The 12239-nt window shown below is 34.9% G+C and overlaps 1 protein-coding gene across 1 annotated transcript; it reads left to right on the top strand.

The window, feature by feature from the left end:
• The first annotated feature begins 4120 nt into the window (after positions 1 to 4120).
• Positions 4121 to 6762, top strand: LOC124448858. Its single transcript, XM_046999837.1, has 3 exons — positions 4121 to 4460; positions 4774 to 4975; positions 6487 to 6762. The coding sequence occupies exons 1-3, from the start codon at positions 4251 to 4253 to the stop codon at positions 6549 to 6551; spliced, it is 477 nt and encodes a 158-aa protein (XP_046855793.1). The 5' UTR covers positions 4121 to 4250; the 3' UTR covers positions 6552 to 6762.
• Positions 6763 to 12239: the final 5477 nt, after the last annotated feature.

The following is a 12239-nucleotide window of genomic DNA, read 5'->3' on the forward strand; positions in this document are numbered from 1 at the left end:
AATGTACAGGCACGGATCAGAATTGGATTGAACGTAAGCGGATTTCTTTAAGAACTGATCAATGGTATCGAACCAGCATCTCGAAGATTGCTTCAAGCCATATATGCTTTTGTTTAATTTACAAACCTTCTGTTCTTGTCCCTTTTTCTCATATCCTTCAGGTTGCTTCATGTATATTTCCTCTTTAAGTTCGCCGTTCAGAAATGCTGTCGACACATCCATTTGGTGTACGTCCAAATCTAACTGATTAGCGATTGCCAAGAGAGAACGAATTGATGTATATTTTGCTACTGGAGAAAATGTTTCTTCATAATCTAAACCATATTCTTGTAAGTATCCTTTAGCAACTAGCCGAGCTTTATGTCGTTCAATTGAACCGTCTGCTTTGTACTTTACTTTGAATATCCATCGAGAATCTATGGCTTTACGATCTTTAGGTAAGTCAACCAATGTCCAAGTATTGTTTTTTATGTGGGAGGAATATTCATTGTCCATTGCTTGTTTCCATTTCGCCTTATCTGGACTATCAAAAGCTTCATTAATGTTGAGTGGTTCATCGTACGGATAGATTCATCATCAATGCTAGCGACATTGTTCTGCCACCAATTACCTGTGATCACCACACCATATCTATCAGGAGATTTGTGTATTCGTGCTGATCGTCGTCGTTGTTGTTGTTCATCTGTCATACTGTTGTTGGAATTATCTTCCATTTCTTCTTTGACTTCGTGTTCTTCATTGTCTTCTAATAGTTCATCATTCTGTTTTTCGGTCACAGTATCTTTATCATATCCATGTATTACTATAGTAGGTTTCTTTCGTCGATCAAATGAGCTTTCGTCAAATAACACGTCTCTTGATATGTGAATTTTACCTGTTGAAGCGTCGTAGAGTCGATAACCTTTACTTGTGAGGCTGTACCCAACAAATGTGTATTTCTTGGTTTTGGAGTCCCATTTCTTCCTTGTTTCCTTAGGAACGTGCATGTAAGCAGTGCAACCAAAAATCTTCAGATGTGAAACATCAGGTTTCTTAGAATGGAAACATTCGTAAGGTGTAACTCCCTTCACGGATACAGTAGGACTTCGATTTCTTAAGATGACTGCAGTATGAACTGCTTCAGCCCAGAATTTCTTTGGTAGTTTTGCGTTGTTCAGCATAGATCGTGCAGCTTCTTGAATGGTTCTGTTCATTCTTTCAGAAACTCCGTTCTGCTGTGGCGTTCTTGGAACACTAAACTGATGCTGAATTCCTTATCCTTTAGATATTTTTCAAACATTTGACAAGTGTACTCACCACCGTTGTCTGATCGAAGTACTTTAATTTTCTTGTTAGTGAAATTGGTCACCATTGCTTCAAACTCTTTAAATTTCTTAAAAGCTTCATCCTTTCTCTTCATAAAGTAGACTGTTGTGTACCTTGATTTATCATCAATAAATGTTATGAAATATTTATTTCCACCAAGACTTGTTTCTTCCATCGGTCCACAAACATCGCTATGAACAAGATCGAGTACATCTTTAGCACGCGTTGCAGGTTCTCGAGGAAAGGTTGCTCGTATCTGCTTTCCTTGTGTACATCCTTCACAAACTTCAAAGTGATCATCGGATTGAAAATTAAGACCTTTAACCAACTTTTGATCTCGAAGTAGACGTAAATTCTTCAGGCTTAGATGGCCATACCGTTGATGCCATATTTCTTCGCTAGTATCACTTGTAGAAACATTCGCATGCTTCGAATCATCCTGTTTTTTTTTAACATCAAGAACATACAGGTTATTCATCATTCTTCCTGATCCGGATATAGATCCATTTTGATCAAGTATCAAGCAAGTGTGTTCATTAAATTCAACTGAGTATCCCCGTTTTGCAGTAGCACTAACTGAGAAGAGATTTTTTCCTAAATCTGGAACATATAGAACGTCAACCAATCTTCTTGGTTCATACTTCTTCTTAGACTTAATCTCAATGTGTACATTTCCTTTTCCCAGTGCTTGAACTATTCTGTCATCTCCTAGCTTTACCTTTTCAGGGAATTTGAATGGGATGAAATCAACCATGATGTCCTTATTATATGACATATGTGATGATGCACCTGAATCAATGTACCATGCAGATTCTTTGCTATCTGTAAACAATGATGAATTCTGAACTGTGGCTCCGTAGGATGCTTCTTCCCTTTTATTTCTATAGTCACTTTGCTGATTCTGTTTGGGTTTGCGACATTCTCGAGCCCAATGTCCAGGTAACCCGCAGTTATGGCATTTACCTTTTCTTTTGAATTTGGTATTCTTTACTTTGTCGTTTTTGGACTTTTGACATAGTAGTGCTTTCTCACCAATATCCTTGCTTTCGTTGGATTCTTTACGTTTCTGTTCTTCATGAAGAAGTCTAGCAGTAACGAATTCTAATGATAAGTCATCTGCTCTAGATTCCAATGCTGTTATCAAGCCACTGTACGAATCAGGTAAACTACAAAGGAGTGTCGCCACTTGATCTTCCTCAGAAACAGACGCACCCAATGCTTCTAATTGACTTGCAATATCCTTCATCTTGTTGAGATGTTCGGTCATGGAATCATCAGGACCCATACTTGTAGTGAAATATTTCTTTCGCAAGAATAACTTATTTGCCAACGATTTGACTTCATAATGACTTTCTAATTTCGCCCAAGCATCTTTTGCAGTACTCGCTGATCGAACGAGAGATAGCTGTTCATCGCCGAGAGACAAACATATTGTTGCAAATGCCTTCCTTTCCCGCCTTTGATATTGTCGACGTTGAGTATCAGTAGTTCCTTCACCAGTAGGTTCTACCTCATCGCCAATAACTATTTGCCAGAGATCCTTCTCTTCAAGTATCATCTGCATCTTAAACTTCCAAAGGTGAAAGTTTTGGCCATTGAACTTTTCGATCCGTGTAAATGCTTCGTCATTTCCCGAAGTCGCCATATTCAATATTTCGCACTTATGTAAGTTATATTCTCCTGAAATCGCGATATCTCATAAACTTTCCGCATTTGCCGTCATAAACAGAAACTCAAACGCTCCTGGGCCCATAACCTGTTAGATTAATCGAGGTTCGGCAATAACGTTCGGATAATATGTGAAATATTATGATTTTATTGTGGAACAAAATAATAACTTACGTATAAGCTAACAACGATATTAGAATTTTTTTTTTAAGTTCACAATGTCACTTGATCTTATATGTGTCATACCTACTTAATTATGCATGCAAAGCTATATTGTTTATGTTTTTTGCGTGATGTTCATATCTTAACATTAACATTTTTGCGTGATGTTCATATCTCAACCAAGGTGGTATGTACTATACACAATGATAACACTAATTATTCTTATCTCTAAATTATGCAATTTTATTTTTAATGAGGAATGCTAGGGAATTAAGGTCATTTTTCAGAATAAAATTTGGATATTGTTTTGTTTAAAGCTAAAAAAGTTAATACTGTATGATATGTTCCCTTTAATCATAAAATGCTATTAATTTGAAATTCATTTCTTGTTTCTAAGTGAAAAATCTTTTAAAATGCAAACATTGTACAGTGTAAGGCTTGTATCGGGCAATCATACAAAATAGTTTTCAATCAGTGGGGCTTATGAAATTAAAAAATTGACATTTATCATTATAATATATTGTACTTGTTGTTAGTAAAGTACACCTTAATAGTTGGTACTAAAAGGAAAATATTGTTAAATATTGCCTAAGTTCTTGTTGATTATTTAGGAGAGTCATTCAGATGAAGGTATTGCCCTTTGCAATGATAAATGCAAGTATAAAAAAGAAACCTTGGAACTCAAAGAGAGGGTAAAAATGCTGAAAAATCAGATGAAAAGACTTAATGAGAAAATTAACAATTGCAATGGTGAGCTTGAGGAAAATTTACTTCATTTGTATTTTTAAATCAATGCTTTCCCTGCTTTTCACTTTTGTCTTCCAAATTGGAGGAATTTGTAAATTGCTTGTTCTATTCAGTATATTTTGGATTTGAAATTTAGTATTTGGGTGAAAAACAACAACTCAATATTACGTAGTGCCATCAACCTTTAGAAGCTTATGATATATCGTTTTAAATTTATAGATTTAAGAACTTCATTAAAAAAGTTAAGATATGTTTCTACCTTCGAAGATTCTGCCAGGTCACTTCCACAAAGATCATTTCTGACCAGAACTTTCCTCAGTAAATCCCCGTCCACCACATCTTTGTCACCCATTGAAGGTTTGCCTGTGATGTGGAATAGATTCACCCCAGTTTCATCTGGGAGAAGTAGCTCTTACTCAAACCTTTCAAATCTTCCAGAAGAAAACCCTTCCCCAATAACAACTGCTGTGTTTGAGAGCTCTATCAATGGACTATCAAATGAAACCAACCAAACTATGGAAGAAAGCCCTCTGGATTGCTCAAGTGCAACAACTGAAGTTACTTCTCTCTCTGAAATGGTGTGTTTTGTCTGTACCTAGTTTTAAATGGTACTAAGCATTAGATTTGGTTGATAAACTAACATGCAGTTAAAACAGATCTATTAGAATCAATTAATTATGTAACACTGACTCATCAAATGGACATAATTGAAGTTGTAATGTGCAGCAATCCTTTTTAAAATTATTTACGTTTGTTTTTAGAATCGTAACTGAGGGTTGCTTTTTCATGAACACTTTGAGTAAATAAAACAGCTACATTTAAGTGGAGATGGAACATTTGCAACTCTAGTAATATAAATTTCACATGCTGTTATTCTTCAATTTATTTCAGGTCACTTTGGGACCAAATTTGGTTGTCAAAAAGCATGTCCTTAAAAGAATCATTGCAAAGAAAGTTGGATCATATGTTTCTAACTTAATGGGGGAAACCTTATCCCTTGAACACATGGCTACCCACAGCTACAAGGGCCAAAAAGGGAAAAATGGTCAGGTCAAGCCTCGGCTTTATCCCACATACAATACTTCTTTAATTCGTAAGTAGATATATGGTTATTTGAGTTTGAATACCGTTGAAATTAAACTTTAAACATTTCAAGGAGTTTTTTCAGTATAAATATTTAGACTTTACATTTTCAAGCACGTTTGACCAGCCGTAAAGATCTATTTTTTACATGTTCTTCTATGCAGACATAGTATATTGTTCAAACATCTCTTGTGCCATGTCTTGTATGGGACAATAAGAGGTAATAATGAAAATTTATGTTGAGTTCGAGTTACTCGCCATATCTATTTTCGTAATATACTCTATACCTTCAGTAACAACCACGAGTGAACTTTATGATCGAACTGATTTTTATTATTTTACAGAGCAGTATTTATAGTCTTTATTACAAATAACAAATATTATTATTGGTCGGTATAGTTCCTCTATTTAAGCTATATATGGTACATAAGGAAATTTAACTAACGTCAATAACTGTTCCTTGGCTGTTAGCCGTGTGGTAACGGATACATAGGTAAACCAAACTACGCACATACTATTTCCTTAAAGGCGCATCTCCACTAGACGATTTTTGTGACGATCGTCTTAAATTTTCGCGACAATATTTCGAACACGAATTATAGGACGATTTTGTTAGTCATCTCCACTAGACGATTATTTCGCGGTGTTTTCCAATAAACAAAATGGCGTCTATAAATAAAAGATATATTCTATATTTGCTGCTTCGTAGAAGATATTTATTTCTTTACAATCTTCACCAAAAAATGCTCAGGGAGAACACCAAAACAAGAAAAAGGAAACGTCGATTTTGGATAAGAAAGCTGTACGAAGAAAGAAATGTGAAAGGAGAATATAAGTTATTGATAAATGATATGCGACTCCACGACCATGAAATGTTCTTTAGATACTTTCGTATGTTTCCAAAGACATATGAAAGTTTGCTAAAGTTGATAGGACCCGACATAAAGAAAGTTTCAACGAAAATGAGAGAACCTATTGGACCTGACCAAAGACTTGCAGTGACACTACGATATTTAACTCAACTTCTGTTGTTTCTTCGTTACTAGTAGCCATGTTGAAATCATTAATATGAACTGCTAGGTTGGCCATGTGCAGTGTTTGCTCATCTCTGATATTTGATTGGCTACAATTTTGACGATCGGAAAGCGCTTGACGAAAAGTTAAAACAGTTTAAACTTTTCGTCAGAATCAAAATCGTCAAAAATTTCGTCCGAACGAAAAGCTTTTTGCCTCTGCGCATGTGTCGTCGCGAAAATTTAAGACGATCGTCACAAAAATCGTCTAGTGGAGATGCGCCTTAACATGTTTCTGTGGTTTATGAGCATGACTCAACAATTTAATGTATCTTTTAATATTTTAAACTTACTGTTGTGAACTACTATGTTGTTTTGATACTTTGTGTTTGTATTGAAGACCTAGTCAAGTTTATTAGCTTTTGCTTTGCTGACTTCCCACCTTATGATCTATCAGAAAATATCCTTTAGACTTGAGGTGGACATTATTACTCTATCTTTTTTCTAGAGCATGCAACGAGTGTGAAGTATTCAAATATGCCACGCCAGATTATAGAAGAAGATGTTGTATAAGCTATAAAGTTCAAACTTAATAACGAGGAACAAGCATGGAAAAAACAACACGAATAAAGAGTAACATTAGCTGTCTACAGTATATTTTTCTATTAAGTCTATCCATGCAATTTAATGATATTTTCTATAAAGGAAAAAAATTGGTGAATATTTTTATCTGGTTAAAATACAATGTATAATTAAAATATCGTGGATTCATGGTTTTATTGAATTCTGTATAAAATACAGTACCGCTCGCGTATTTGTTAACATACGCTACGCGTATGATACGCGTATCATACAAAAAACATACGTGTATGATACGAGACCGATACGCGTATGAAACGCGTATTATACGCAAAATTATGTTAACAAGTACGCGAGCGGTACTGTAATGTGTACTACTAGAACCTGTACATGGAATTTGCTAAATTGTGTTTATGAAACCCTTACTTAATGAACTACATTATAACATAGATTCATTGGAAAAATGTAGTTCACAGAAAACTATAGTTTTGAAAACTGTAGTGTTTGGGAACAAAACTATCAATTTTAAAACTTTTGATATCCCAAAACTTTACTTTCTATAACTATAGTATCCCCAAAACTATAGTTCCGAAAACTATAGTTTATTCATACAACTATAGTTTTCGGAACTACAGTTTTTGTTCTAAAATACTACAGTTTTCAAAACTATAGTATTTGACTTGAAAAACTATAGTTTATTTTAGTAAGGGTTGAACGAAATTTTTGCAAGTACCTTTTTAAAGCATAGGCTGTAAATTAAGGTACAGTAATAGCCTGTAGACAAACTAACGACAAAATCATTATCTTTAAAATTTGTTCATTTCACATCTCTTACATTATGATGAGCCTATTTACATAATAGCAACATTATGACACAGGTTATGACAGCTGTAGTCATAATGTAACATAACCTTGTAAAATAACAAGTGCAAAACAGATATTTGTTGTTTTTAAGGTAACATGTATTAATGATTGATTTGAAAATTGTTTTTATTTGATTAATTTAATTGATTGAGCTCAAATGGGTTCCACTTTAACACAGTCACTGTTACCAATTTTACCTTTAATTATGAGCTTTTTCTCGAATCACGTGATACATATATATATACTATTGATAATGATAAGGATTCTCTGGATTTGTTTTAAATTTTTTATTAAGCTTTCAACTCGGTGCTTCGAGCCTTCGTCAGAATGTGACAATATATTATTTACAAAGATTTTGTAGGCGTTTGGAGCGTCTGATTGGTTGGTTAGTAGTTGAGTTGATATTATTGGATGGTATAAGATGCGTTGTCATGGTTTCGGGTGTATCGATTACGTTAATGAAATTCGAGTGTTTTATTTTAGTCGTTGTGTTATTAGTTTGTTGTTTTGGTTTTGTCTTTAGTTGTGAATAGATGATGGGGATGTCAATATGTCTGTTAATTGTGTTGTTGTCTTTGCTGTACCATGCCTCTTTGAATTCTCGTGCGTGTTTTGTCTGTGCGCGTCAAGAAGTTGTGTTTTGTCCAGTCAAATGTGTGGTTGGTATCGTAGGTATGTTCTGCTGGTAGTGATTTTGGGTCGCGTCGTTTGATGGCATTCTTGTGTTCAGTGAGTCTTGTTTCAATTTTCTTGGACGTTTGTCCTATGTACTGTTTGGGGCAATCTTTACATGGTATCATGTAGACCGCGTTGGTTGTGTCGAATGTCGTTGTTCGGTCTTTATGTTTAGTGAAGTATGATTTGAGTTTGTGTGTTGGTTTATGTGCGATGTTTATTTTGAATGGTCGGAGTAGTCTTGATGTCATTTCTGATGTTCCGTTTATATATGGTAATGTCACTATTTTACTGGTTCGTCTGTATCTTCGTTAGGTTTTTCAGTTTGTGGTTTGTTGTGTATTTTGTTTAATACTTTGTTGATAAAGTTTCGTGGGTAATTGTTGTTTATGAATGTAGAGTATAAGTAGTTGCGTTCATTCTTCTTGGCTTCTTCTGTATTGCAGTGTGTTTTAATCCTGTTAAAGAGAGTTCGTATGCAACTAATTTTGTGTTGTGTTGGGTGATTGCAATTAAAGTTGAGTATTTGGTCTGTGTGTGTGTTTTTGCGGTATACTTGTGTGTTTAGTGTACCGTCATCTGTTCTCGTTAGTAGGATGTCGAGGAAGGTAAGTTGTTTGTCGTGTTCTTCGTCTTTAGTAAAGGTAATGTTCTTTGTGGTATTGTTTATGGTGTGTAGGATTTGTTCAGTTTTGTCTTTCTTGACTATGGCAAAGATGTCGTCGACATATCTTTTCCATAGTTTGATGTTTGTGTTGTTTGTGACTGATTGTGTTTCGAGGTGTTGCATGACAGCTTCTGCGAGGAAGGTGGATAGTGGTGATCCCATTGGTGTGCCTGAAATTTGTCTGTAGTGTGTGTTTTGGAAGGTGAATTCAGTGGCGAGGCAAAGGTTGAGTAAGTCTAGGATGTCATTTTTGTCTAGTTGTGTTGTAGCTTGCCAAGTTTTGTCGTTTGTGAGTAGTTCGTTTGTAATTTGTTTGGCAATGTCCAGTGGTATGGATGTGAAGAGTGATGTCACGTCGTAGGATATCATGATTTCGTCTGGTCGTAGTTTAATGTTTTCAATACTGGCGAGGAAAGTGGTGGCATTTCAGATGGTGTGAGGTGAATTTTTGACTAATGGATACAGAATGTTATAAAGATATTTTGAAAGTTCATACGTGGGAGATCCCCCCATTGTTATATGAACCCACCTAAACGTGGTAAACTCACACTCACAGAAGATCAACTCTGCACTAAGCATTCTTTGAGTGATAATATAACTGGAGTATTCAAGTGGTCCATTTTCCTTCGCTCGAAGTTACCATAAGAGTGCATTGTAAATTGTATTCGATCGAAATGGCGGTTCATGATATAGGAGCTACTTTATTGGTTAATGATGCTAGTTACTTCGTGTATGAAATGGTATAAACATATTGAATGGACATCGCATAACGGCATATGTACGTATGAACATTAACATTGAAGTGATTGGACTATTCTACAAAGATGGAAAACAAGTGAATGGAAAAACACGATTCATGTCTTGTGGTTCGTAAGTTGAGTAGATAAGTGCTGTATGAGTAACTGCATGAGAAAGTTAAAAAAGGATTCTGATGATCTATTTTTATAATTTGAACCTTGATTATGAAAAACACCCAAATTAGGAAAAAATGTCAATAAAAAATGTCACTTGCTTTGAGAAAATAGCTGGCTTTCACTTGCTACTTTTTCTAATTACATCAAACGTTTGTAAAGAAAATTGCAATGCTGCAAGTAGGGTTCGTTGAATTCTAAATTAAAAATTTTACAACAAATTTCCATGATATACACGTAAAAACTGCGCAGTAAAAAAAAAAGGAAGAGACCTAAAGGAAGATTTCCAAAGACTTCCTTAGTTCTTACCTTGAACATGACTCATATTTTAACCTTATTTGCGTGAACATAATTTTCACTTAGAATAAAAAAGGTTATTACTTGCCAAAATTTTTCTGTCATATAAACCATTGGAAGGTCAACTAACTATTTTCACCCAAGGTTTATACATATCTTCTACGCTGATGACTTTGGAGACGTTTTCCAAACTGTTTAGTTTTTTTTATACACCCTGTAGACTATATGGCAAAGCAATATAGCTTCACAAATAAGCGCCGGGATCTATTCAAAAATCCTTTGCTCTAATCACAGTACCTATATTAGCAAACGGATTGAGGGCAAAGGCCCCCACCCTTAAAGTCAACCCCACCCCTCCAATGATCAATGTCCTAACTAAATCAAACATTTACAGCCTGCACATCATTTCCTTATTCGTATTCTCTAAATAGAAAATACTAATGACTGTAGTAACCTTACAGTGCATATCCGAATATCTAACAAACAGATAAAATCTAAGGCGTTTATAACATATTTTTGTGAAGTAAACAGATTCATATTGCACACAAATTTAAAAAGAAAATAACTCTTACAAACAAATCAGAAAAACTTAATATTGCACTCAAAATTAATAACGAACACATGTACTCTAACACATGTACACATGTTTCCCATGTTCAAAAACCAAAAAAGTCTTTGTCTCTTGTGTATTTGTGGTGCTACCACATTTTTGTTTCTCCTCGTCTACTTTCGCTTTCCTTTGACTTGAAACGTCGACTGCAGAAGGTGGTTGAAGTGCATTTGCAATCTGGCATTCTAACAAGTCCAACTCACTAAGTTCACTCATGTCTTTAAATGCACAGATTAAACTAAACGACGTTAAAACTACTGCATATGGATATTAATCTTTTCGTTTTTCAATTTTAATTACTTGTCTTGCACTGAAACAATCATTACTAACTGATAATCACTTAATTGAAAACAATGCATCTTAGGCACCGTCCACACGTATCAGGATTCGTTCGTATCCGCAAATATTTTGTTGCAGTTACGCTTATCGTCCACACGTATCCAGCGAAAACGCCAGTGCTTTTTTTAAAGAATTTTCACTTGGTGGGCAAAACAGGTAAAATGGCAAAACAAAAAAATGTGGCGTGAGGTTTAGCAAATGCCCAAATTCTAAAGAGAAATTTTGTAAAACATTTTTTTTAACTTCAGCTTTGCCTCTGTATATCCGTAGATTTAGGAACAACAAAAAAATAACTTGTCAACTTTTGGAACTTAATTTTGCTTTTATTACTTTTATCAGAATCATTCTTTCTCTCCTCTCCATTTTGTAAAGTCTCAGTAATATGGCATTCCATATTCATAGACATTGCCAAATTTCGCAGGACATATTCAATCAACAATCCTACACAAAATTCGAAAAACCAGATTTGCCACAAAAGCGTCGCGAAAAATATCGTTATCAACTTATCGATGAAACGTCGGGGGAAAACGTTAGGCTAGAATTTTATTGGATTATTGCATGAAATCAATCGCTAAATTTGCTATTTTAAAATTGAATAACATTATGAATTACTTACAAGATGGTAGATGGCTGTGAAGGAATCTATGAAAGGACATAATCTCCTTTTCAAGTAAATAAAGAGCATATCTGACAGCAATTATGAGCAATATTGCTATGCACTTCGGGGACCGAAATGACGTTACTAAGGAGGAGGGGGCAAATCCTTTCTCTAAGGGAAAATTCCCCCCCCCCTCCCAAAGATATATAGTTGAAAAAGGCACTGGAAAACGCATGCTTTAACCGCAAACTTTTAAAAACGGTGTCCAGAGTGGAAACCTCTGAGAACGCATTGAATCCGAACACGTTTAGACGCACTGAAACCGGAATGATTTAAAAACGCTGACCAATCCACATTTCTAATGCATTATCTTATGGATTGAAATGGTGCCTAAAGTGATTCATTCTATCTTAAATGCGCTTTTTAGAGCATTGGTGAGTTTATGCAATTTACTATTGCTGTCTTAAATTATCAAAAGAATTATTAAAAAAGAGCGAGCAGTTTTGATACGGCTCCTTTTAAAGAAAAAAATGTGTCTTTAAACATTTTCGCTATTTTATATTCTAAAACGACACTTAATAAGAGGTTCACTTTATCATCTGTCCAAAGAAAAGCTTCATTTTTACCTTTGATGAACTTGAAGTAGTATTTTTTTGTCGGATAGTTCGACATTTTATAGCCAGCTCATTATTCGTATAAGCGCATGCTCTGTAAGCAATAA

Source organism: Xenia sp. Carnegie-2017, unplaced genomic scaffold, assembly GCF_021976095.1.
Source record: "Xenia sp. Carnegie-2017 unplaced genomic scaffold, XeniaSp_v1 HiC_scaffold_23, whole genome shotgun sequence".
NCBI classification, from domain to species: domain Eukaryota; kingdom Metazoa; phylum Cnidaria; class Anthozoa; order Malacalcyonacea; family Xeniidae; genus Xenia; species Xenia sp. Carnegie-2017.